This window comes from Eptatretus burgeri, chromosome 9, assembly GCF_056783735.1.
Source record: "Eptatretus burgeri isolate ZD-2024b chromosome 9, Ebu_testis_v1, whole genome shotgun sequence".
Classification (NCBI taxonomy): Eukaryota; Metazoa; Chordata; class Myxini; order Myxiniformes; family Myxinidae; genus Eptatretus; species Eptatretus burgeri.
The window spans coordinates 85,719,358-85,743,468 of record NC_140969.1 but is presented as its reverse complement, the minus strand read 5'-3'; the positions used below and the strand labels follow the sequence as shown (position 1 = coordinate 85,743,468).

At 43.4% G+C, this 24,111-nt stretch overlaps 1 protein-coding gene and 1 pseudogene across 2 annotated transcripts in view; both read right to left on the bottom strand.

Moving 5' to 3' along the window:
- Positions 1-850: 850 nt before the first annotated feature.
- On the bottom strand, positions 851-9,113 carry LOC147020520 (uncharacterized; annotated as a pseudogene).
- The window catches only part of LOC147020518 (1-phosphatidylinositol 4,5-bisphosphate phosphodiesterase beta-4-like), a 176,701-nt gene continuing 157,662 nt past the window's right edge, over positions 5,073-24,111 (bottom strand). For both annotated transcript variants that reach the window (XM_085895916.1, XM_085895917.1), the window contains 3 exons: positions 21,928-21,985; positions 18,759-18,845; positions 5,073-17,534 (listed from right to left, as the gene is read on the bottom strand). In XM_085895916.1, coding sequence (XP_085752042.1) covers positions 17,466-17,534; positions 18,759-18,845; positions 21,928-21,985 — 214 coding nt within the window. In that variant the 3' untranslated portion in view covers positions 5,073-17,465. The remainder of the gene's footprint in view (positions 17,535-18,758; positions 18,846-21,927; positions 21,986-24,111) is intronic.

The following is a 24,111-nucleotide window of genomic DNA, read 5'->3' as shown; positions in this document are numbered from 1 at the left end:
TTTCTTGTATAAGATGCACCATTTTCAAATGAATCAGGCTCCTCCTCAGTGCAGAATTCTACATCGCCACAGCAAGCTCTTTTCATCAACAGGTGCAGTGCGCTCGCAGTCACTTGATGCGCATGTCTAGTTCTCGTCACATGCGACGCTTTCAGGAAAGATTCTGCTACCCCTGAGGATGCTACCTTAGCTTGCACTAAAGCCTCCACCCATCCTGAATCGTCCAGCCAGTCGCCTACAAGTTTCAGTGCAGCCATTTCAATGTGTAACCCTCCCAAAAGCACAATAAATTTGTCTTCACCATATTCTGAAGGCCACCGCCACTGAATCTGCTTTGCAAGAGTATAAAGGGGCTGATCCAGAGTAATGACAGGTATCTGGTTGTTGATGAGAAGTATCACTGCTTGTCGAATCATATCCATTGAGTGTCGTATCATGGCTACTGACTTTGAATCATCTGGAAATACTGGCAACAGTGCTGTAATCGCTGGTAAGACTCCAGCTGATTCCTGTCGATTTGCATGATACGCTGCCCATGACAGATTGGTGTTATCGTTGACATCATTGCTGTAGTTATCTTCAACCTCCACGAGCCACCTGTATGAAAATTGTGATTTATAATGATGAGATATGATACTACATGCTTAATACTTACCAATGAAAAATTCCATGCAAAAACTGAATTTAAATGTTTTGTGTGATACATACTGAGTTTCCTTTTGCAACTCTTGAATGACATTCTGGAGATCACTTGTCACTTTTCCATCCACATGTGGAACTGTAAACTCGGCTTTTGACATATTCAAAGGGCACACATTGGTGTAGGAATCCGGCGGTTCATTTAGCTTCTTCAATGAAAATTCCAGTTCAAGTGTATAGGAACGGGTCGTACCAAGATTAGAGGGAGTTTGAAATTGAAACAGTGATATTCCAGTTCCATGAAAAGAGCCGGTTGCCATGGAAGAGCTTGAGTTGTGGTCAATGTTATCCATTGCTGCAACCGTAAACAGACCATGGCGCAGATTTGGGGGCAAACTACTTGTACGCTGTGGTATTGGGCGCAAACATTTCCCATTGTTGTTGATATTTCCATTTCTCGAGTGGAAGAAATGGATAGACCAAGGTCAAATAAGGTGTCAATTAAGTCTCTCTTGCGTGGTCTCGCATGTACTGTTAATCCAACGTATATGGGAAGTGGAAGCTCTCTGATCTTACTGTGGTAGACATTAATGTTCCTTTCTCCCTTTTGGCGAGCTGAATTGAACATCAGTAGTTGTGCCATGCGAAGTGTTTCCTGATTCACCCCATCCGGAGACTGCGACGCTATGTTGGAACCACCATGGATCATAGCCACTAAGGACAGTAATGATTGTGGAACTGAGTTTAATTGACATTCAGGCTCAAATGAACCTGAAAACTTCATTGTGGGTCATTCATATCTCTTCTGACGATTTTCGCAGCTCTAGACAAGCATATTGCTTCTTCGTCATAATCTTCAATTTCACAGGCTTTCCGCAGGGCAGACCCAATGTCCTCATTGAACGCCAGCAAAATATCCCTCCCTTGCCTGTGAGCTGTCATGTATGGAAAATGGGAGAGAATCCGTTTTTTCAAATTCGTACTGTGAGGTCGACCTTCATTTGGTAGTCCCAGTTGTTGTAATCTTCTGCTATAGAGTTTGATTAGATCCGCAAGCTTGAATACTGGCGCCACTTCTTCCTCCATCTGTGCTTCTTCAATGTATGTTATGAGTTCAGCAAGGGCAATACCATGACGTATTTCATCTTTGCTCTTTTCTTTTATTTATTTCTGTTTTTCAGCTGCTCTGTTGTACAAACCAACAAGACACTTTGGATGATATTTCGCCTCTTGTGCGACGAGATCCCCAGCACTTAATTGCGCAAGAAGTTTTTCGTCTTGCAGGTCTATTGCACATCTTCGAACACGGCTATCGAGATGAAATGTAGAGGCTTCATGGAGAGGTTCTTGTAGTGAAGGTTTCTAACAGAAAAAACAAAGGTTCTTCGCAGCTTCACCCAGGCTGCTACTTCGTCGCATGAACATCTTGTTTGAAGATGGCTGCGGTTCCCCCTCATGCTCTGAAGATGCATGCCTCTTGTGTGCTCTACTAAGTTTTGTACAATTAAACTTTATGTAACATGATTTATGCCACTTTGCTTGGTGGCCTGCAAGAGTCTTCTCTATCCCAGATCCTTCATCGAGGTTCCCTACATCTATGGGGATGGGCAGCTCACCAATTTCACTGAAACTAATGATATTCCTTGCTAATGTGGAATACCCTTAACCAGCACTCGGTCTTTTGGATTGTGCAGGACATTAAAATTTCTGGGGATATCTGCTGACAAAGTACACAAATATTCCAGTCAATTTCTTTTGGTGTTTCTTTACATGCACTAATATAAGTCATTGGGTTGAACAGTTTATGGCTTTTAGTAGACTTCATTATGTGGATATCTTTTAATCTTCACACATCTGCAACTGTACAAAAATAAATTAGAAAACTGATTAAATACTAAATGCATTAAAACGTATTAAAAATTCCGAACCAAATTCTCAGAGACTATCAGAGACTGTCTCTAGTTGTTCACACAGTCACATGAAATACAATGTAACTCAGATATCTAACACAAATTCAGAGATCTACGGCCATAATGTTAATAATAGCTCAGTTTGCATATCCCAGATGTAAAACAATTCAAAACCCAACAAAAAATTTCATTACCAAAGACTATTTGGCCATCTGGAATCACATATATTATATATAGTATTAAATTTTGTCCGCCATCTTGGAAAATGGCGGCTGCAGCAAGGGGAGGCAACTTTTCAGGTGGCTCCATATCTGAAATTAATAGCATGACATAACTCTATCAGCGTGCAAAATTCCATGCTTGTACGTAAAATAGCCCAATTCTCTCAAATATCTGCCCCACTACACTGGGCCAATCCGGTTGTAATTTGGCAGCAAGGTTCTGCTCCTGACTGGTAATGGGGATTGCAAAGCTCGTTTTGGTCACATGACTCTAAGTATATCAAAATGGCATACTTATTAAATTCCTTAAAAAATTTTCTTCTCAAGACCCACCAGTCAGAATGCTACCAAATTTGGGCGACAGCATTAGACAGGGCCCAGATAAGCTGCAGAGCCAGTGGTCCTATTTTTTTTCTACAGCATTTAAAACCTTTTTAATTTTATTTCAATTGAATTATATACTTGAACACTAGAATACAAATAGCCTTGTTTGCACTTCCACAACCTCCAGCTTAGTAGTACTTGGGCAAAACTTTACGCCGTCTCAATCAATCAAACTTTCTGCGCTCTGAGGGCAGAGTAACAACGAGATTCATACAAAATGGCGGCGCTTAGCGATGGAACCACAGAGCTAATTTCATTCAAAATATATGTTTGTTTGGTGCATCTTTTTGTCAAAGATCGTTAAATCATCAGTTTCTCTGAGAAGAGATGGCACAAGGTTCAGCTCTGTCCTGTTATGTTTGACCTGTCAGCTTCGTATGGTTGCCATCATGCTTATTGTTCAAAGTTCACGAACAAAGTTAATATAGATCTTGCTCAGAAATGCAAACTAAGAGTTGAAAAGACCCTTCCCATGTCCTTTTTCTCAAGACTGCTTGGGGTAAGGTGTTCTTTGAACTCGCGAGTATTAGCAACGGGATATTGATCGGTGATGAGGAAAACTCTGCACCAAGTGGTTTTGTTAAGCAGAATGGCAGGTCTTGGTGCTAAACATCTCTCGCGGCCTCACCACAGCTAATCCCTGTAAAATGTCGATGCATTTTAAAAGTGAGTTTATTTGAAAGGATTTTAAAATTAATCTTTCCTATTTGTTATGCAAGTAAGTCTGTACAAGCGTACTCGTGTGGACATACCTTTAACCTGTTTTCATTTTCCAATCACTGAACTTTGCCTTGTGAATGTAATAAAACTTGTACAAACAAACCCCATTTTACTATGCTGTATATGATACAAATCCGTCTCTCACATTCCCCTCCCACCACTCAACAGCCTTTGGTACTGAGACAATATGAGGACGATGGAACCCCCCTAGACCACAAATATTTTCAGTCCACAAAATTGTTAGCAGTGAACACCCATGTTCATATCTGTTCCTACCAGTCTTCCATTATAATATGATTTGTGGTATGGTACTGCTTGCTGTTTGTGTAAATTTTGTGTGATTGCATATTTGCATCCTCGTTCACAATGGGATGGTGTGAGCCGTTGGCTTCTCTCTGAGAGACCTTTAATGCTCAGAATGGTGGTGTCACAAATGGCATTGATGACTTTTGTTATTACAAGCATCTTTGAGATGAAGGAAGCCATTTTTTCTTCCTCTAAGCTTGAGGAAATGTCTTCCTAATGTTTGTAATCAATGGCTCCATTCATGCTTCCTGATTTCAATGCATGGTGCTGAAACTCAGGATGGTGGCAGGTGAGATAACATGGAGGGCGGCATTATGACTATTGAAACTTATGGTCACAAAAACATCAAGTCACCGAATAATCGTGGTCCGGCTGCATAGTATGGTGCGGACTGCCGGTCAAGGTTATCGTCAAGATCTGTGATGCACAAAATTTCAGGTCAAATTTTAATACACAATAACATTTGAGGTTTGAATGTTTTTGGGGTTTTTTTCAAACTTAATTTAAAATATGAGGTCCCCCCCCCCCCTCAACTCATGGAGTTTTCCAATTTTTTTTTAAATCATTAACTTATTGAGTTAAAAATCAGCAATCATGTGAATTGTCTAAAAACCGAGTTTAGTACTATAATCGACATTTTAAAGGCAGATACATCGATCCTTGGATTTATTAGATTGTTCAAGGGTTATCTGAAGATGGCTTGCCATCTGTAATCAAAGTTCTGATAGAAAATATACATGCATGTGGAATACATCTGGAAGTAACACACTTTACAGTATACTCTCTCTCGTACTTGATTAATCCACACAACTATGCATGTAGCAATGACTTACTGCTTCAGGTGAGATGGATGACATCTGAACTTTGAAACATTAATGGTGCTGCAAAAAAAAAACTGCACACAAAATTCACCGGGATCACAAAATGCACCCTAACGTTTTCCTCCGAGTGACATTTATTCAGCAATGAATTATACACACGTCCTTTGGAAAGCAAAATGTAGTATGCATAGATCTCTTACATCCTTATACATATGGATTCACAGGTTTTTCTGTGTACATGTATACCTGAAACGTTCACTTTGTTAAATATGGTTGTACATTGTAAGTCTTAAGACTTTGCTGTTAACCTGAAATACAAATGTGCTTTGCTGTACGGCTTGCATGGTAACTTGCATGTTTTAGTTGTGTTTGATAAGTGGTGCATTCTTGGAACTTTGTCCTGAGCATTAAACGGCAAGTTGCTGTGAATATTGCTTCTTTCGTGGGTTCTGACACGTAAACAGAACTGGAATCTATTCCCAAATGAAAGACGAGGAGTGTGTTTTAAGAGGGTCTCTTGTATAGACGCGACGTCGGTAGAGTTACAGAAAGTCAATTGTATGGACCAGCATAGGCTTATAGAACCTGTCACGGGATCACAAGACTGTCAGCCCTTGGTTTCCAAGTCAATTAATTGCAGTAATCTATAGAGTTTAAGGGTTGTATGTACTGTGCAAGCAGACCATGAATTTATCCAGTAATTAATATAGTTCCCAAAAGTTTTTTTTTCATTTTGTTCTAAGCTGTTGACTTTGTCTGCCTTTATATTTTGTGTAATGATAAGGATTGCCCTGTGCCACAGATCTCTTGAGTTCTGACTTGAATTAAACCGAATCTATGCCGAATAGTTGTTATTCATAACTTTTTGCGTAGTTTCAGATAATATGAAAATTGTACACCTCATAAAGTTGTGGATTTTTTTTTTGGGGGGGGGAGTAAAAATTGAGCTTCATTCAGTAATTTTTGTGCAAAGCTAGTACATTGCCAAATAAATCCAGATCACATGGTATAGAGTCTAGTTATTCTGCAACTCATTAGGACTGACTCAATCGGTCAACTTCCCGACCCGGATCTCAACCAATGGTACTCCATCTCTTCTGGATCTGATTTTGACAAATTTCCCTGACAATATCTGCTGCTCTTCCTTCGCTCCAATTGGTTCTTCTGACCACGTCCTTCTCAAAGTGGACATCTCTCTGGCTGTTATCAGAGAACCACTTCACCGCCATCGAGTCTGGCATTTCACTCAAGCCGACTGGCAGGGCCTCCAAGCAGCCATGAAACTTATAGAGTGATCTCCTATCGCTACTTTCTCCAACATCAACTCGTCCTGGGAATTCTTTCAAAGAAACTGCTCTTCCTCATGCACAGATTTATCCCCTCTCATGTTCAGTTGTCCTACCCTTCCTCCCGCCCTTGGTTCACTGAAGCTTGTGGCAAGGCAGTTGTCCTGAAACAACTTGCCTTTGCCTCATGGAAAGCAAACCCAACTGAGGGTAATCTCAGTTCCTTCCATAAAGCTCGGAACAAGTGTGTATCTACCTTCAGGAGAGCCAGAAAACAACATCTTAATAAGCTCAAGTCTGAACTTTCAAACCTCTCTCCTCAAAATCCTGGTGGTGTCTAATCAAATCTGTTTCTGGTGTATGTTCCCGCTCCATCCCCTCCCTTACCTCAAATGGCCACACTGCTGATACCGCACGTGAAAAGGCTGAATGCCTAAACTCGGTGTTTGCATCGAAATCTTGTGTCCGAAACCCATCGCTTTCTCTACCCACCTTACCCAGTCGCACCAAACTGTCCCTGGGCTCTGTGTCCTTTTCTCCTGATAAGGTGAAGAGCTTGCTGCCAAACCTCAACTCAGATTCTGCAACCGGTCCAGACGGCATCAGCCCACGTGTCCCAAAAACCTGCTCTTCTGCTCTTGCTCACCCTCTCTCTGTTCTATTCACCCTCTCATTTGCCCAAGGTCATCTGCCATCTGCTTGGAAATCAGCAAACATTACTGCCCTGCATAAAAAGGTGCAAAAACATCCCTGCAACGACAGACCAATCAGCCTTCTCCCAATCATCAGCAAGGTCATGGAGTCCATCATCGCTCCAGACATTAAATCCTTCCTCTTCTCCAATGGCTTGATTTCTGAACTTCAATTTGGTTTCAGACCAGGTCACTCCACCCTGGATATGCTGCTTCTGCCCTCCCAACAATGGATGGAGGTCCTTAATGCCGGACATGAAATCAGAGCCATATCCCTTGACATATCGCATGCTTTTGACACGGTCTGATACCCTGCCCTGCTCACAAAACTCTCTTCCGATGGTATCCAAGGCTATCTCCACTCATGGCTCGCAGACTTCCTCTCCTGTCGCAGTATCCATCCAAGGCCTTCAATGGAGTTCTTTCATCCCCTCTTCCTGTCCAGGCTGGAGTTCCTCAAGGCAGTGTTCTGTGCCCTGTTCTTTTTCTGGTTTTCATCAATGATCTCTCCGACTCTCTGGAAAATCCTCTTTATCTCTTTTCTGATGACTCCACCCCCTGCCGTACCATCTGTCATCCCTAAGACCGGCATGCAGCAGCTTCTTCGCTCACTGCAGATCTTGGTAAAATCACAAACTGGTCCAACACGTGAACCATGTCTTTCAATCTGGACAAGTCTCACACTCTCACTGTCTCTCTGAAAGGACCGTTTGGAACCCCCCCCCCATCCACTTTCTAAACAATCCTCTAGAAGAAGACATTTCTTTCAAGCTTATGGGTCTCACTATCTGCCATGATCTTTCCTGGGAAAGCCACATTTCAAACCTCACTTCCAAAGCCAGTCGCTGACTGGGAATACTTGGTCGTGCAAAGTCCTTCCTCGGCCCACCTGAGCTCCTGACCACTTACAAAGCTTTCATCAGCAGCCTGATGGAGTACTGCTCTCCCCTCTGGGCTGGTGCTCCTGCCTCCCACCTTTCTCGGTTTCACGCTGTGGAAACCAAGGCATTTTGGATCATTGGCATCTCCCACGATGAGGCTAAGTCTTTGGGCCTCTTACTCTCTCACCACAGGCTGGTCGGTAGTCTTTCTGTCTTCTACAGTCTCCTCTCCATCCTAGTCCCCCTCTGCTCTCTCTGCGATTTGTCCGCACTACATTTCCACAGGGCGCTCAAGATCTGCTAACAACCCCCTTCTGGTAAAACTACCAAAATCACAAATCACTGCTCACCTTCACTCTTTCATTCCTCTTTTTCCCCACCTTTAGAATAAACTCCCTCACTCTATTCAATCCCATTCTTCCCTCCAGGCCTTCAAAACAGCTGTTCACCACCACCTCTTATCATCCCCCATCCAAATCCTCGATCTTTTCTACCCCCGATAATCCACCCAAGCCCACCTTAAAATTCCCTGCTTTCTTTCCTGAAAGTCCCTGTAATGTTCTTCTTGTATTCCCCATGTTCCCCACCCCATCCCTTCCACAGATCTCCTAATGCCTCTGTTCCCCACTGTTTTGTCCTTCCCACTCCCGGCCCTCTTGTCTCATGCCACCCTTGCTGCGCGTTGTGTGTTAGCTCTCATACAAGCTTTGACAAGGTATACAAAAAAAAAAGCTAAATGCTTCTAAGTGTAGTTCATGAGCTCTTTCATAATGATGCCTGGTCTGGATCACAACTCTCATCAACCTTCATGTACCTGCCCATATCCAAGGCATTCTTCATGTATAATTGCCACATGAAGGTCAGAACTCTGGCAGAAGTTGGTATTATAGTGTGTTGACTAGCATTCATGGTTCAAGAATGTCCAAGTCCTGGAACCATCGCACTACTTCTTGATGCCACTGGAGAATCTAGCATCCTGCTAATGCACAAACTTTGCAATAACATCTGGGAAACTACAAAGTGCTTCCTCTCCAGTATTGTTCCATCTGCTCTTGTCTTTTGACCCTCCCTATCTACTCCAGGATCCACAATTTCTTCCAGACACCTCCAGTCTTCCCCCTGGATAAACTTTCAAAATCCAGGCTGTCTGCAAACCTCATCTCATTCCTCACTTCTCCCCTTTATGAAACCACCTCCCAGAATCTGGTCTGTCTCACTCTTACCTCTAGGATTTCAAGCAATTCGTGCACCATCTTCTCTTGTCATCCTAACATCTGAACCATGATCTTTATTCCCCCAATTAACCTTTCCGAACAACTTTTAATTACTAGTGTAAATTCCCTCCTCTCCTCCCTTTCCGTCAATCCTGATAGTTCGCTACTTTAATGTTTGTCCCACCATCAGATCTACCTTGCTCCTGTAAAGGAAATAAAAAAGTAGCCATCTGAATGGAAACAATCCATCTATGTCCTGTTGCCAAAAAAAGGTGACAGTAATATAATGTTGAACCAATAAAGTAGTCACGCTGATTTCACATACTCGCAAAATCCTCAAAATTATTCAAGAACGGCTCAGACCTTTCGCTGAAAGAGAACTTTCTGTCTAACTATCTGGATTCAGAAGAGGATTTCCTATGGCACTCGACCAGAAAGCCAATCTTCAACTTTATTGAAAGCTGCAGAGAATATAAAATGGAAGCTCGTTTGCTGTTTCTTAGATGACAGGAAAACCTTCAATTGTGTATCACACAGCCACCCATGGAAGATATTTGACAAATGGGAATCCCCGTACACCTCCATCCAAGGACAGAAATGCTGTGTTGGAACTGAAATAGGAAATGTTGACTGAATTGAGGTTTATAGAAGAGTGAGACAAGGATACATCTCTCCCTTGATTTAATATCTAGTATGCTGAACACCTCGTGAGAAGAGCATTCAAGAACTGGACTGCACTATTGCATTCAGTGGTAGAAAGAATAATATCAGATATGGGGATGACAGCTCTGCCAACTGAGACATTGAAATGAGGTTTCTCCACAAAACCAAAGACTGTGAAACAGCAGGTTTACTGATAATGTAGTCTATCAGCTGTACATGACCGAAACAAGTGAAATATGGTTTTAAATATGGCACTTGCTTTTGTACACATATTAAGAAAAGGTATGATGGACGTGTGAAAAAAGGGTAGCTTATAAATCAACAAACCAGGGGTTGATCTATATGTTGTTCAAGTTTTGTTCATGATCAAAACACATTTTCTCCAAAAAAACATTCTTACAACTTTGCAAGTCACACATCAAAGTGTGCACCATATTTCCTCGAATAAACGCCACTTTCGATGAAGTAAACTTCCAGGAATCAGGTCGGGTCAGGTATGGGAGCATGCGCCAGAACAGTGCGTCACTGTATCCACTTTCTGCCAGTACTCCAGGGGCCTCCGTCTGGCCATCCCCCAGGCAGATGCCTGGCCCATCCCCATCTCCTTGAGATGTCGATCAACCTGCTGCAACCATGAGGCACGTGGTCGGACCATTGGCCTCCTCCACTCACGAGACTCCCTCGCTGAGAGAATGTGGTGAGCAGGATCAGCGTCAGGAAAATGAGCCACATGTCCATACAGCCACAGCTGATGCTCTCGGACTATGCAGGTAACAAATCTCATTTGAGTCTCTCTCAGCAACCGCTCGTTGGACACAAAATCTGACCAGAGATAGCCAAGGATTCTCCGAAGAGACGTGGTGGTACCAAAGGAATTAAGTCTCCGTCTCAGATCCTTGGTCAGAGTTCAAGTCTCGCATCTATAGAGCAAGACGAAGCACCAAGGACCTGAAGACTCAGACTTTCGTCCTTCCGCACAGGTACCGGCAGCGCCACACCCCATTATCCAGTGAATCCATGACTCCCCAGGCCCGACCCAGACGTCTATTGACCTCTGACTCACAGCCAGCAGAGACATGAATATCAATGCCAAGGTAAGTGAATCTATCCACGAGCTCAACATCCTCACCACAAACAGACACAGACAGGACAGCAACATCCAAGATGTCATTGAAAGCCTGGATCTTACTTTTGACCCAGGAAACCCGTAATCCCAGCGGCTCAGACTCCTCATTCAGCACCTCGAGGGCCCCCAAAAGGATATCCAAAGTCTCCGCAAAGATAATGCATCATCTGCGAAATCAAGGTCAGAGATCTTGACATTCCCAAACGATGCACCGCAGCTTGATCTCTCCAACATCCTCCTGAGAATCCAGTCCATCCAAGTGCTGAAAAGTGGGGGGCCAGTACACACCCCTGACAAACTCCAGTAACAACTGGAAATAAGTCAGAGATGGTACCACCACATTTCACAGCACTCTCAGTACCAGAGTAGAGTTCAGACATCAAATCGATCAGTTTTGATGGCACCCCACGAAGACCAAGAATCCTCCAGAGGACATCCCGATTCAGTGAATCGAACGCTTTACAGAGATCAACATAGGCTGCAAGCAGCCCCTGTTGAAACTCTCGTCTGCGTTCGGTGAGGACCCGAAGAGCAAAGATATGCTCAATTGTTGAGCTCTTTGGTGTAAAGCCTGACTGCTCTGGACGCTGGTGCTCAAGCAGATGGTGGTGAACCCTGTCAATAATTATCCGAGGAAAGAGCTTGCCCGGCACTGAGAGCAGCGTCACCCCTCGGTCGTTGTTGCAGTGTTGGCGATCACCCTTCCCTTTCCAGGAGGGACAGCAAGGCCCCTCTTCAAGTCAGTTGGGATGATGCCTGTGTTCCAGGCAGAGCACAGCACTGCATGCAACGACACGAGTGCAGCATTTCCACCAGTCTTGAGAAGTTCAGCATGGATGCCACAGATCCCTGGAGCTTTACCCCATTCCAACCGGTTCACCGCAGCCTGTGTTTCCACAAGCGAAGGTGGACCACAGTTGATTGGAGGATCAGCAACAGGGATTGTAACACCCCTGACATCCAACTTGACAGCTGGTGGATCAGCCTGGTACAACCGCTCAAAGTAACCCGCCAAGCGGGCCTTCACTTCGGACTCCTCTGTCAGCCTTCCACCTTCTGCTCTAACTGCAGTACACCGAGGGATGGGCTTGGATGAACGCAATGGGCGAATTCCCCTGTAAGCAGGATGAGAATCCCTTGACCACAGGTGATGCAGTACCACTCCGACACACTCTCCCGCAATCTGACCCGGGAATGTTACCCCGTGGTTTCCCTCCTCTCATCAAAGATTGGGGGTCCCAAAGGCTTTGCCCCAATCCCGTCATCCGGTGAGCTGCCCTGCGTAGGGCAGCTGCACAGGAGGTACTCCCACGAAGAAGCTCCACAGGAGGTACTCCCACGGAGTGGGTTTTCAGATTTCTTTGCGTTTTTGTGTTTTGCGGAATGAAGGGTTTTCCGGTGGCCAGAGTGCAAATCCTGCCACCAACCTCCTAATAAGTAACCCAACTGCAGGAGGATGTCAGCAGACACATTTGGACACGAGATATGGATGGCCGTTGGCTCACAAGTTGCTGCTCCGCCCTTTGACAGGTTTTGTTTTTAATCCTGCTGTGTGTCCATATCCAAACACCCTCCTCACCAAAAAAACCTGGTGTGGGAGAGGTTCAGTCACCGACAACCCGACCATGGAACAGGTTAGTACAGGTTTACATGATACCTGTTGCAAGTCACAGATCTAATCTGGCCTGACCTGACCAGGAATCCCCTGAATTAGTAAGTGCTCCGGGGTGGTTATTCGAGGAAATACGGTATTCGATTTCAAAATTGCACTCTCAGCTAACTCAGCTTTTTTAATTATCTGAGGGGGAAGACCAGTTTTTAAAGTTAAAGTCCCTAATTTCCCATCCACAACCATCGGGAGGGGTGTCGAGCATTTGAAAGATTATTTGACTCCATATCGCTGCTTGATCATTTGCCTCGATTTGCAAGGCGGTAAAGCATTAGGTTCAACCTTACTAACCTTTGTGCAACAGCGCCGATAACAAAAATGATTGACGTTTTGCAGTCGCTTTCAATAAAAAGTGCAATTGAGATTCTTCCATGTGGTTGTGCAATTCTTCTGGTACTGCCCACGTGTTTCCAAGTAATGTGAAGGCTTCCACAAAATCTTGATGCTACATCAGCAATTTCAGGGCTTTAACCTTCCCCGTTCCAGCCAAAGCATAAATTGAATTGCATCCAGTGACAGCATGCATCCCAATCAAAGATCTGTAGAATTCCTGGCTTGAAATTTGAGGATGCAATTTTGGCAATAGGCTTTATTTTACCTTCTCGATTTCGATTATCCTGGTATTTGACCGCTTTCCAATTTCATGTGTGTGTCTATGCAGGTAACTGCACCCTAGAAGTAGTATGAAGATATCTATCGGCACCCTAGAAGTAGTATGAAGATATCTCATGAATAACTGAGGGGCCATTTGCATGCTTTTCATGAAGAATCGTGTGTATTAGCCTCGACTTGTGAACACTTCAACTCGGGAACAATATCACATCCTTGTTCTGTTATTCCCCAGCAGGTGCTGCTCTCTCACATACATTGCCTCCCCCTGAAATTGCTTGTGAACTCCAGCTTTTTCCATTGAGTAACAAGAAACTTCACAATTCTGTCTTATTTGATTTAATTGCCGTTAACTTTTTCCAACTTTTTCGGATATGTTGGGAAAATGTTCTTGTATTTTACACCCTTAGAACTTTCACCAGGTATATTGGCTCGCTCAAAATGATTTATGGACACATCCGGATAAATGTCAAAAACTACATGAACACTTCTGCTAATCTGACTTGTGCATATCTGAAAAACTGTTTCAGCTAATATGTGAAATATTGAAACTTCTGAAGCATCACCATTCCATCAAATATTCTTGTTGCATGCCTTGGATAGTGATCTTCTGGAAGAGTTCGTTTTTTTTCAATAGCTGTGGGAGCTTGTCTTTGTCTTCCTTGGCATGCCGTATGTGTCAGGAAAGTCCCACAGAAGTGGACCTTCCAGAAAATAGAGCACTTGCTTCAGGTAATTTTTTTCTAAACTACACCAAGAGCCATTTGTACGAATAAGGTATGGTCCATTCTCAAAGGGATAAGTGAATCCTGTCGGACCTTTGACAGCTTTCTTTGACTGCTTGAACGTTTTGAGTCTGCATGCAGCAGAAAACCAAACAAAACTGAACCGTACATCTCTTTTACGCAAAACTTACCACGGCCATATTTTCACTTCCAATTCTGCTCCAAATCGCCCAAAATAGCAACACATTCCAACAACTTGCAATTAATCAAAATATCATCTCAAATCTTTTATCTCACTGAAGCTATGGTTTTCCCAAAATGTAAATAGTGGAATGTACAAAATCAGCTTAAATCCACTTTGAACGAGCTACCGGATTCCCCAAGAAAGCTACCAGAAATGGGAGTCCATCATAGATTTTTCAAAAATAGGGTAGTGTAAGCATCATATAGCAAATTTTTCATTTGTTTCATTGAATGAGTGTTCACTCTAAAAATACGGATCTTAGCTGATAGACTAATAGGTGAAGAAAAATAAACCATTGAAAAAAAATGAAAAATCTTTAGAAATAGCAAAGTAATTCAAATTTTTAGGAGCTCTGGTCATTAATGATGAAAGTGTGAAAAGGGAATTAGATGGCATCTCGGGATATGAAGAACAGCAATGAGCAACTTGAATAAGATCTAGTCCAATCATAATACCAACAAACACACTAAAGTACACCTTGTCAAAGCTGTCGTATTTCCCGTCACAACCCATCCATCTGAAAGGTGGACTGTGACCAAATGATATGGGCAATGTCTGGAGGCTTTTGAGAATTGGTGCTGGAGAAGTGCGAAGGTTGTCGTGGACAGAGAAAAGAAGCAACAAGTGTGTGAAAGAAGAACTTGGTGTTAATAACACCAATTTAGTTAGCAATGTCCAAAGCCATTAATTGTCATACTTTGGCTATGTTTTTCCAAAATGTTGGGGGGGGGGATCAACTTGGCATGTTGGGTAGAATAGATGGCAAAAGAGAAAAGGGGTGTCCAAGAGGCTGATGGTTAAATCAAAAAGAGGAGCTAGGTGGAACCAATCTAATGAACCTTCTCAATGTTGCTCAAGATCGTAGAATCTGGCAGAACATATTGAGATTCACTTGGTCAAAGACATGAGACTGTGGAACTTGTCACGTCCAAGGAGTGTGCGGCACCCGAACGATCTTTAAGGTCTGTGCAGATCAGAAGGTGACTGCAAGATGGTTCCCCAGAAACCTCAGCGTTTATGGTCACAACCAATCATGGAAGCCTGGTGTTGGCTTAGTGGTTAGGGAGGCTGGCTTAGGATCTTGGGGTCCTGAGTTTGAGCCCCGTTGGCTGCTGAATTAACACCATGTGGGGTTGACAGCCTGTCATCCTTTTGAGGTCGAAATGAGTACCAGTCTACTGGTATTGGGGCACAGCATCAGCAGCACAGCCGCGCTTACAAGAAATGATAGCGACCTGGCAGCCAAGGTGCCAAACGTAAGAACAGAACCAATGATGAGCTTTTGTAGATGTGTAAATACCATTCCAGCAGAGTTTTGTACTCTTCTGCCAACCTGTTCATAACCTCAGGACTGCATTACCACAGTCTGCCAGGAAACACTGTGGCTTCTAGCAGTTGTATCATCCACCTTATAGTCCAGACATGGCCCCCAGATGACTTATTCTGACAGCCTCATCTTGAGGGACATTATTTTCAGCCAAGGAACGAGGCCTGACTGACAAGCAACAGTCAAAAGTCATCTTTTTCTGACATAGACACCGGAAGTCCGATCTACCTCCAAGGCCTCCATCCACAGCTTGAAGGAGTACTGCTCTTCCCTCTCGGCTGGCTCCCCTGCCTCACATCTTGCTCACCTTGATGGCATGGAAATCAAGGCCTTCAAGATCATTGAAATCTCCCTTGATGAGGCTGAGTCTATGGACCTATCACTTCACCATCACAGATAGGTTGGTGATCTCTCTGTCTTCTACCACTTCCTTTATGGTCTTGCACCCTCTGTTCTTTCCATGCTTTGTCCCTCTCCCTGGTTTCTGCAGGGCTTACATGATCCACCCTCAACCCCCTTCTGGAAAAACTAACTAAATCTAGGATCACTGCTCACCTCCACTCATTTGTTCCTTTATTTTCTTGCCGGTGGAACCAACTTCCACATTCTCTTCAATATCATTCTTCCCTCCAGGTTTTCAAGACAGCTATTCACCACCATCTCAGATTGTACCCAATCCAAAACCATGATCTTTTCCACCCTCGTTAAGTCTCCCCCTACCGCTTGCTCCTTTCAAATTTCCAGTTTTCTCTCCTGAGATTTCCCTTCTGTATCCATCTTGTCCACCCCATGCATCCTCTGCTGCCCCCCATTCCTCCACACACCCATTTTTTGGCTGCCTCCCTTTATCTTGGCATTTGGTGATGCTGTTGGTGTTTTCCCTCCTCACTCTACTGTTCATTTTGTCCTGGTGCGTCCTGATCCGATCAGTGAACTAATACCAGCTCTTCCATAAGCCTTTACTCTGGATTTAAAAAATAGCAGTGAAAAAAAAAGAGATTATATAAATAATATGCCTGGTGTTGGCTTAATGGTTAGGGTGGTGGGTTTGGGATCCTCTGATCCTGAGTTCAAATCCTGCTCTGCTGTTGAATTAATACCAGGTGGGGTTGACTCTGCCTGTCATCCTTCCGAGGTCGGCAAAATGAGTGCCAGCTTGCTGGTATCCTTTGTCGGAGTGGTGACCCATCCAGGATTGTACCCAATAGCCAAGGAGACTGCTTAGGCAGCACCAACGCTCTGCACAGAGTCTGGTCCTGATGGATGGATGGATGGATATAAATAATTAGTAATTTATCGAACAACCTTGTCAAGATCAAATGCTGGCTATAACTCGCCAAATCTTCATGAAAGATGCCATGGGATCTTTAACGTCCACCAGCTCATGGTAGCAGACCAGGACACCCAGCTTACCACCCCTCTGAGAATCGGTGTACTTTTGGTTGTAGCTCCCCACCTGCAAACTGCCAATTCAGCAGTTTGTCATCGGGACTTGAATCAAACCCAAATTAGCCAGCTCACAGATAAGTGTGCTACCCTTCCTGCCAAGACAAGATGTTGGATTTGGGAAACGCGCATGACACGGTGTAGCTTCCTCTCAAAAAGGTACGAAAGTGTGGTCAGAAGGTTCTTACAATGAGGTAACCTACATCAAAAAACACGGGTTTTGGCGATCTTGAGAATGTCATTGTACCATTTTAAAGGCTCGTATATGGGTGATGGGAGGTTTACTCCCATTTTGAAGTGGCCCAAAAACATAGTGCCTGAATATAAATGTGGGAATAATATAGTTGCAAGTTCAGCATTTGCCAAAAAGGGGGAGTATATCATCACAGCTATACTTGCTATATTGAATTGTGAAACGTATGGTTATGTGAACGTGCCATAAATGGTTGGTCCTTTACACAGTGCAAACGTGGTAAAACCCTCATAGTTTACATTCACTTTGACACCTGCAAACACTCCATGTATTAAGTATAAATGAAGCACGACCCTTTAACCATAGTGTCCTTGCTCTGCAGGTGCTGCTCACACTGTCGTCGTGGGCTTCTTAGCAAGCTGAGCCTCAACCTTCCACATATGTCCAACCTCCTTTGCCTGTTGTCGACAGAAAGACAATAACTCAATTGGTTGGAGCTAGTCTTGTCATGTGCGAGTTCCATGTACCGAGGATGGTAAAAGAATGGCATGTTTTAGTCCAAAGTAATTTTCTTTGTTATAACTAATCATGGGTTATTCTTTTTTAGGTTATTTCTTCGAAATCAGCTCAGAGTGGATCCCAGTGTCCAACCGGCCGTCTGTAGGTACGTGCGTTAACATTTGACTGAAACATCTCACAAACTACCTGACAGAGATGAACCAAATTTGGTAAAATGCATCAGGACAGCAAGGTGTCATGGCGTTGTGCTTCCCATCCAGATGCACCGTGTATGAAGAGGATGAAAGGGGGATTTTGCCACAAATAATGGTATTTTATTTAAAAATCTTATTCCCAGAAACCAACAGCGAGATCCAGACCAAACTGGCCATGGGGCATCGTGACCATTCCCTAACCTTAAGCTGTGCTCCCCCATGGCCATATCTCCCCTGGAAAAGGTGCTACGGCCTCCTTTCTCTAATCCCACATATTCACAAAAATATTTTCCTCACAAACTAAATGACCAACATGGACCAAATTTGGTACGATACATCAGAACAGTAAGGCCTCACTCACAGGGTTGTGCTCCCCATCCAGATCTGCCCCCTATAAAAGGCTGAAAAGGGGGGTTTCGCCTCAAATTCAGGTACTTTATTTTAAAATTTTATCAGAAAACGATGGCCAGATGCAGACCAAACTGTTCATGAAACATAAGAACCATGCCCTTAACTTAAGTTGTGCTCCCCATTCCCGAACCACTTCAGCAAGGGGGCCATGGCCCCTTCCCCCAATCCCTCATTTTCACCCCGCCTGTTGGAGAAATAACCATCAGTCTCCTCCGGGGCTATTTATTATTGTTTTTAAAATAGTGATCTAAAGCTTATGGAGTGCTAATACATAGACCATGGTGTGATTCCAAATCGATAGGACCAGTCTACGTGAGGACAAATGAACATGGTAAGCAGGATTTGAACATGCGATTCAAGCATCATGAGGCAGGTACTCAAATGGGAATACAAATAGGCAAACCCAAATTGAAATCCAGGTATGATTGATGCATTCTAACATGAACCTGCATGCATGATTTTATTGGGAATGCGCATTGTTTCGAGAGTGAAATGAACCCGAGTATGGCTCTAACATCGGTAAGATGCGAGGTGATGTGATGCACTGGTGACATTTACCTGTTCCCACTGTTTATCCAATGCCTGGAGCTGCTCCTGCTGTGTCTGCTTAAGTTGCTCTGCTTCCCTGCATTGAAATTGTGCTAGCTATTGGAGGATCACAATGGGAAAGAAAGCAGTTAAGGTTAAATAAGATTAACCGTTCTTATTTTTGAAAATTGGAGAACTTAGGGTATGTGACGTGAAAACGTAAGTGGGATAACATAAGGAAACTAGAACGTCTGTCCGACTGATCGGCCAGATCTGAATACGGACCTGAACCAAAATCGAATCGGCTTGTTCTTGTCACTTCACCAACTCATCCACAACTTTTTAAAATATCGTGCTACATATCGTTTTTGGCCAAATCTCTCAATGGTGAAGAATCACTTCACAAAATTCTCGTATTTGGATCTGGATTCGGATCTTCACCAAATTGTATAGATTTGCCCTTGTCACACACCGAACCTGCCAACCAAGTTTCACCCGAATCCGTCCATAACTTGAGATATCCTGCTCACAGACAAACAAAAAGGTGAAAACATCACCTCCGTCCACTGAACGAGAACGGTACTCGGTAGAGAGCATACAGTGCCTATAGAAAGTCTACACCCCTTTTCAAAATTTTCACCTTTTGTTGCTTCATAGCCTGAAATTAAATTGCATTAAATCAGACTTTTTCCACCTTTATTTACACATTGTAATCCACAACTTCCAAGTGAAAAACAAATTTCAGAAAAGTTAATTAAAAATACAAAACTAGAATACCTTGGTTAGATAAGTGTCCACCTCCCTGAGTTAATATTTGGTGGAAGCACAATTAACAGCAATTACAGCTGTGAGTCTGTTGGGATTGGTCTCTACCAACTTTGCACACCTTGATTAGGCAATATTTGCCCATTCTTCTGTACAAAATTGCTCAAGCTCAATCAGGTATGTGGGGAGTGTTGATGGACAGCAATCTTCAAGTCAGGCCACAGATTTTCAATTGGATTTAGGTCTGGGCTCTGACTGGGCAACTGAAGGACATTTATATTTTTGTTCCTTTGCTACTCCAGTGTAGGTTTGGCTGTGTGCTTCGGGTCATTGTCATGCTGAAAGGTGAACTTCCGTCCCAATTTCAGCTTTCTTGCAGAGGGCAGCAGGTTTTCCTCTTGGATTTTTCTGTATTTTGCTCCATCCATTTTCCCTTCTGTTCCAAGTGCCCCAGCCCCTGCTGATGATAAACATCCCCAAAACAAGATGCTGCTACCACCATGCATCACAGTAGGGATGGTGTTCTTTGGGTGATGTGCTGTGTTGGGTTTGCATCAAACGTAACGTTTTGCATTTCGGCTAAAAAGTTCCATCTTGGTTTCGTCAGACCACAAAACTTTTTGCCACATGGCTTCAGAATCTCTGGAGTGATTTTTTTTGCATATCTCAAATGGGACTCAAAGTGGGCTTTTTTGAGTATTGGCTTCCTTCTTGCCACCCTACCGTACAGGCCACACTTGTGGAGTGCTTGGGATATTGCACATGCACACGGTGACCAGTCTTTGCCTTAAAGGCTTGAAGCTCTTTCAAAGTTGCCATTGACCTCTTGGTGGCCTCCCTGATCAGTCTCCTTGCTTGGTCATCCAGTTTGGAGGGACGGACTGATCGAGGCATCGTCTTGGCATTACCATATGCCTTCCACTTCGTATTGATTCTCTTAACTGTGCTTCACAGCTTGAAATATTTTTTTATACCCACCCCCTGATCTGTGCCTTTCCACAACTTTATCCCAGAGGCCTTTTGAAAGCTCCTTCATACTCATGGTTGAGTCTTTGCTTTGAAATGCACTACCCAGCAGAGGAAACCAAGAGAAACAGCTGATTTTATTCTGAAATAATCAGAATCACTTCAACTTAACATGGATGGAGGCTAATTAACTTGGGGTGTGATTTTGAAAGTGATTGGTTACACCTGAACTAATTTGCAATTGCTATTACAAGGGGGGAGGGGTGGCCACTTATAAAACCAAGACATTCTAGTTTTGTATTTTTATTACTTTTCTGAAATTTGTACAATTTGTTTTTCACTTGCAAGTTGTAGGTTTTTTTATAAGGCAACAAAAAGTGAAAATTTTGAAAGGGGGTGCATACTTTCTATAGGCACTGTACCTCTGCCAGGCTGAACAGTTTACGTGTTGTATCACACTGATAGACCAGACCTGCATCTGGACCTTGACCAAAATTTAATTGTCTTGTCACCTACCAAATTCATCCACCTAGTTTTGTCAATAGTCCGTCCATAACGTTTTGAGATCTAATACTATATATCATTTTTATCCCCATCTCTCAATTGGTGAAGAATCTTTTCTCTTTTTTTCAAAAAATTCTCGTATCTGGATTGGGATCTTCACCAAAATCGAATTAATTCGTCCTCATCACACACCCAACCTGTCCACCAAGTTTTGGCCGAATCCGTCCATAACATTTTGATATATCCTGCTCACAGAAAAACAGGTGAAAATTCATAACCTCCGTCCAACTTTGGTGGCAGAAATAAAAAATTTAACACGTAAAAGGAAATAATTATTTACATAAGTTGGTTTGGGTCGAAATGAGAGAAGTGCAGCTTGTGATCTGACCCACAGATGGCTGCTAGTGGTTCATTCATTTTGTATAAACCCTGTGGTGCTGGTTGCATCATTGTCAGGAGTGTGGCTCTGCCGCTGTTCAATGCCCCCTGTAGATTAGGGCAGGAATTTGTTCATGGTGCCAGCGATAAATTGCCTACTCTTCACAAAGGACACCGTGGGATCTTTAACATCCACCAACGAATGCAGGCAGACGGGACGCCCAATTTAACATCCATCCAAAGAACGGCACACACATGGATGCCTCGCCTGCAATACACGAGGATGACATTTTATAGCTGGGCCAAGATTAAAACCAAGGCTCGACTGCTCAGAGGCTAGTATGCATACTTCTAGGGCCGAGGCCATCCCAGCAGCCCAGCTGCTTGCGGTGTAATTTTTAAGGAATGACCCAGAGCATATAATCCTCTTCACATTCAAAGGACGATGGTATTTATACTGCCACGTCCCATCCAGCTATCTTTTGAGTACGAAATTCTCACTTAACTTAAGCAAATGAATGCAAATCCTCAGTTGAAATTGGACACTCCCCTTCTCCCTGCCCTCTCCTCTCTATCTCCAACTCACCCTTCGCCGTTCTTCCAGAAACCTCTTTGTGTCATTGCTGTTAAGCTCACGTACTCTCCTGTCGGGGTGGGTATATGAGGCAGTACATGTATCAAACAGCAAGTCTGTCAAGCTCCTGCCTCGTTGATCATCATCGGCCAGAAAACGGTTTCATTTTCCTGTACTTTGTATTCGGGTACAGTATACAAAAGCAATTGTATATTTTCGATTTTGAAAAAGAAAAACTCTTAGAACACGTCTCGAATTCCCCCTCTCTTGTACCCTCCCTCTCTACCCCCCCCCTTAAATACGTCTACTTTTACTCTTACAGACAAAGCTGCAATTTTATTAAAAAGTACTTGAGCTACTGCTTCTGATATTGATTACCAATTCATTTATTCGGTTGTTGCATTCATAAATCGACCAAATGTGATCTACATCATGGGTGATGGGAATTTCTATCCCATCGCCATTTTGGAGGACAAATATAATGGAAATTAAACATATTTGCAGAGCATGGTAGTGATAATACATGTGCTTTACCAAGCCCGTTAGAATTAAAAATATGAGAATGTTTTGTGCAATATTATGGGAGCAGCAACTGTTTAACATTAAAGCCTTATGAGCCTAAAGCTGTAATCGACAACCAAGGTGAACAGATCTTGATTTTGCCCGTGCCACGAGAAGACTGATCCATATGAAACGAGAATTGCTTTGCAATACATGTTCCCTAGCGATGTGATATTTTAAATAACCCGATGTATATACATGAAGCAAAAAAACATGCATGTGGCTTATGTGCATTTTTCATACATCATGGTTATATCCCTGGGATCATTCCAATTGCACTGGGCCATGGATTAACACCCAGGGCTAAAGCCTGAGGCCTGCCAATCTGTACTGCTTCATGCATTAGCGGCACATTATTTTAATTGGGGTAGAGGCAGGCCAGCTGTCCAGCAAATGGGTGTAAATCAGGGGGGTGGAGTCAGGGCAGCTGAGTACTGACCCACATAAAACATGTGATATTGTCTAAGTCTAAAAAGGGAATAACTCTGTAAAAAGTGGCAAAACACCATGAAACTCAAATTCGCTCTGTAACTTATCATAATAAAGTCATGTACCAAGTTTCAGTTGAATAAGTTGAAGGGTATGGGAAAATAGTCGGAAAAACCACAGGTGGGGTGGACAGATGGACGGAGAGCAAACTGATAGTCCCCATTGGTGAAACCGGTAGGGAAATAATAACCATAACCAGAGTATTCGGAAGTGGTACCCTATCAGAATTGAGTACTGGAGTCATGTATAATGATTCACCCTCGCACAAACGCAATAAAATATTTAATTTGTAGAAAAAGCAAAAATCCTGCCACCTAAGCAGTCTCCTTTGCTATAGGACACAATCCTGGATGGGTCACCACTCTGACACAGGATAACAGCAAGCTGGCATTCATTTTGCTGACCTCAGAAGGATGACAGGCAGAGTCAACCCCACCTGGTATTAATTCAACAGACGAGTGGGATTTGAACTCAGGATCCTAAGATCCCAAGCCCACCACTCTAACCATTAAGCAACACCAGGCATATCCAATATAGTAACACTCATTAACTCACGTGGGTCGACCAAGGCTTCAACTCACCCCCCCCCCCAATCCCCTCCCCCAAACAGTTTTTCGGTTTATTTAATAATACTGTATATACAGTAGATCTAAGACTCATAGTGGAGCTTGTACATGTACATCGTGCAAATTAAAGACAATGATGGAGATCAATGTGCGTTTAGATAAATTACAAGGAAATTAGTAAACAGTGGACAAACATACTGTATATGGTTCCCATCATGTTCAGCCTTTTTGGCTGCTGGTTGCATCATTGGTTAGGGGCACGGCAATGCCGCTGATGTATTGCCCCTACTACCAGTACACTGGTGCTCATTTTGCTGACCTCAGAAGGATGACAGGCTGGGTCAACCCCCTGGTGTTAGTTCAGCAGTCAACGGGACTCAAACTCAGGGCCCTAGGATCCTAAGCATTCACAGATTGAGTCAGTCCCATGGAGTCACAGAAGTCCTTTACTGAAGCGCCATGGCTAGTGAGTGAGGTACCAACACCCAGCCAAGTTGCATGATGATGGTTGAAATTGCCACATATAAGGAAGAGAGAGAGAAAGAGAAAGAGAAAGAGAAAGAGAAAGAGAAAGAGAAAG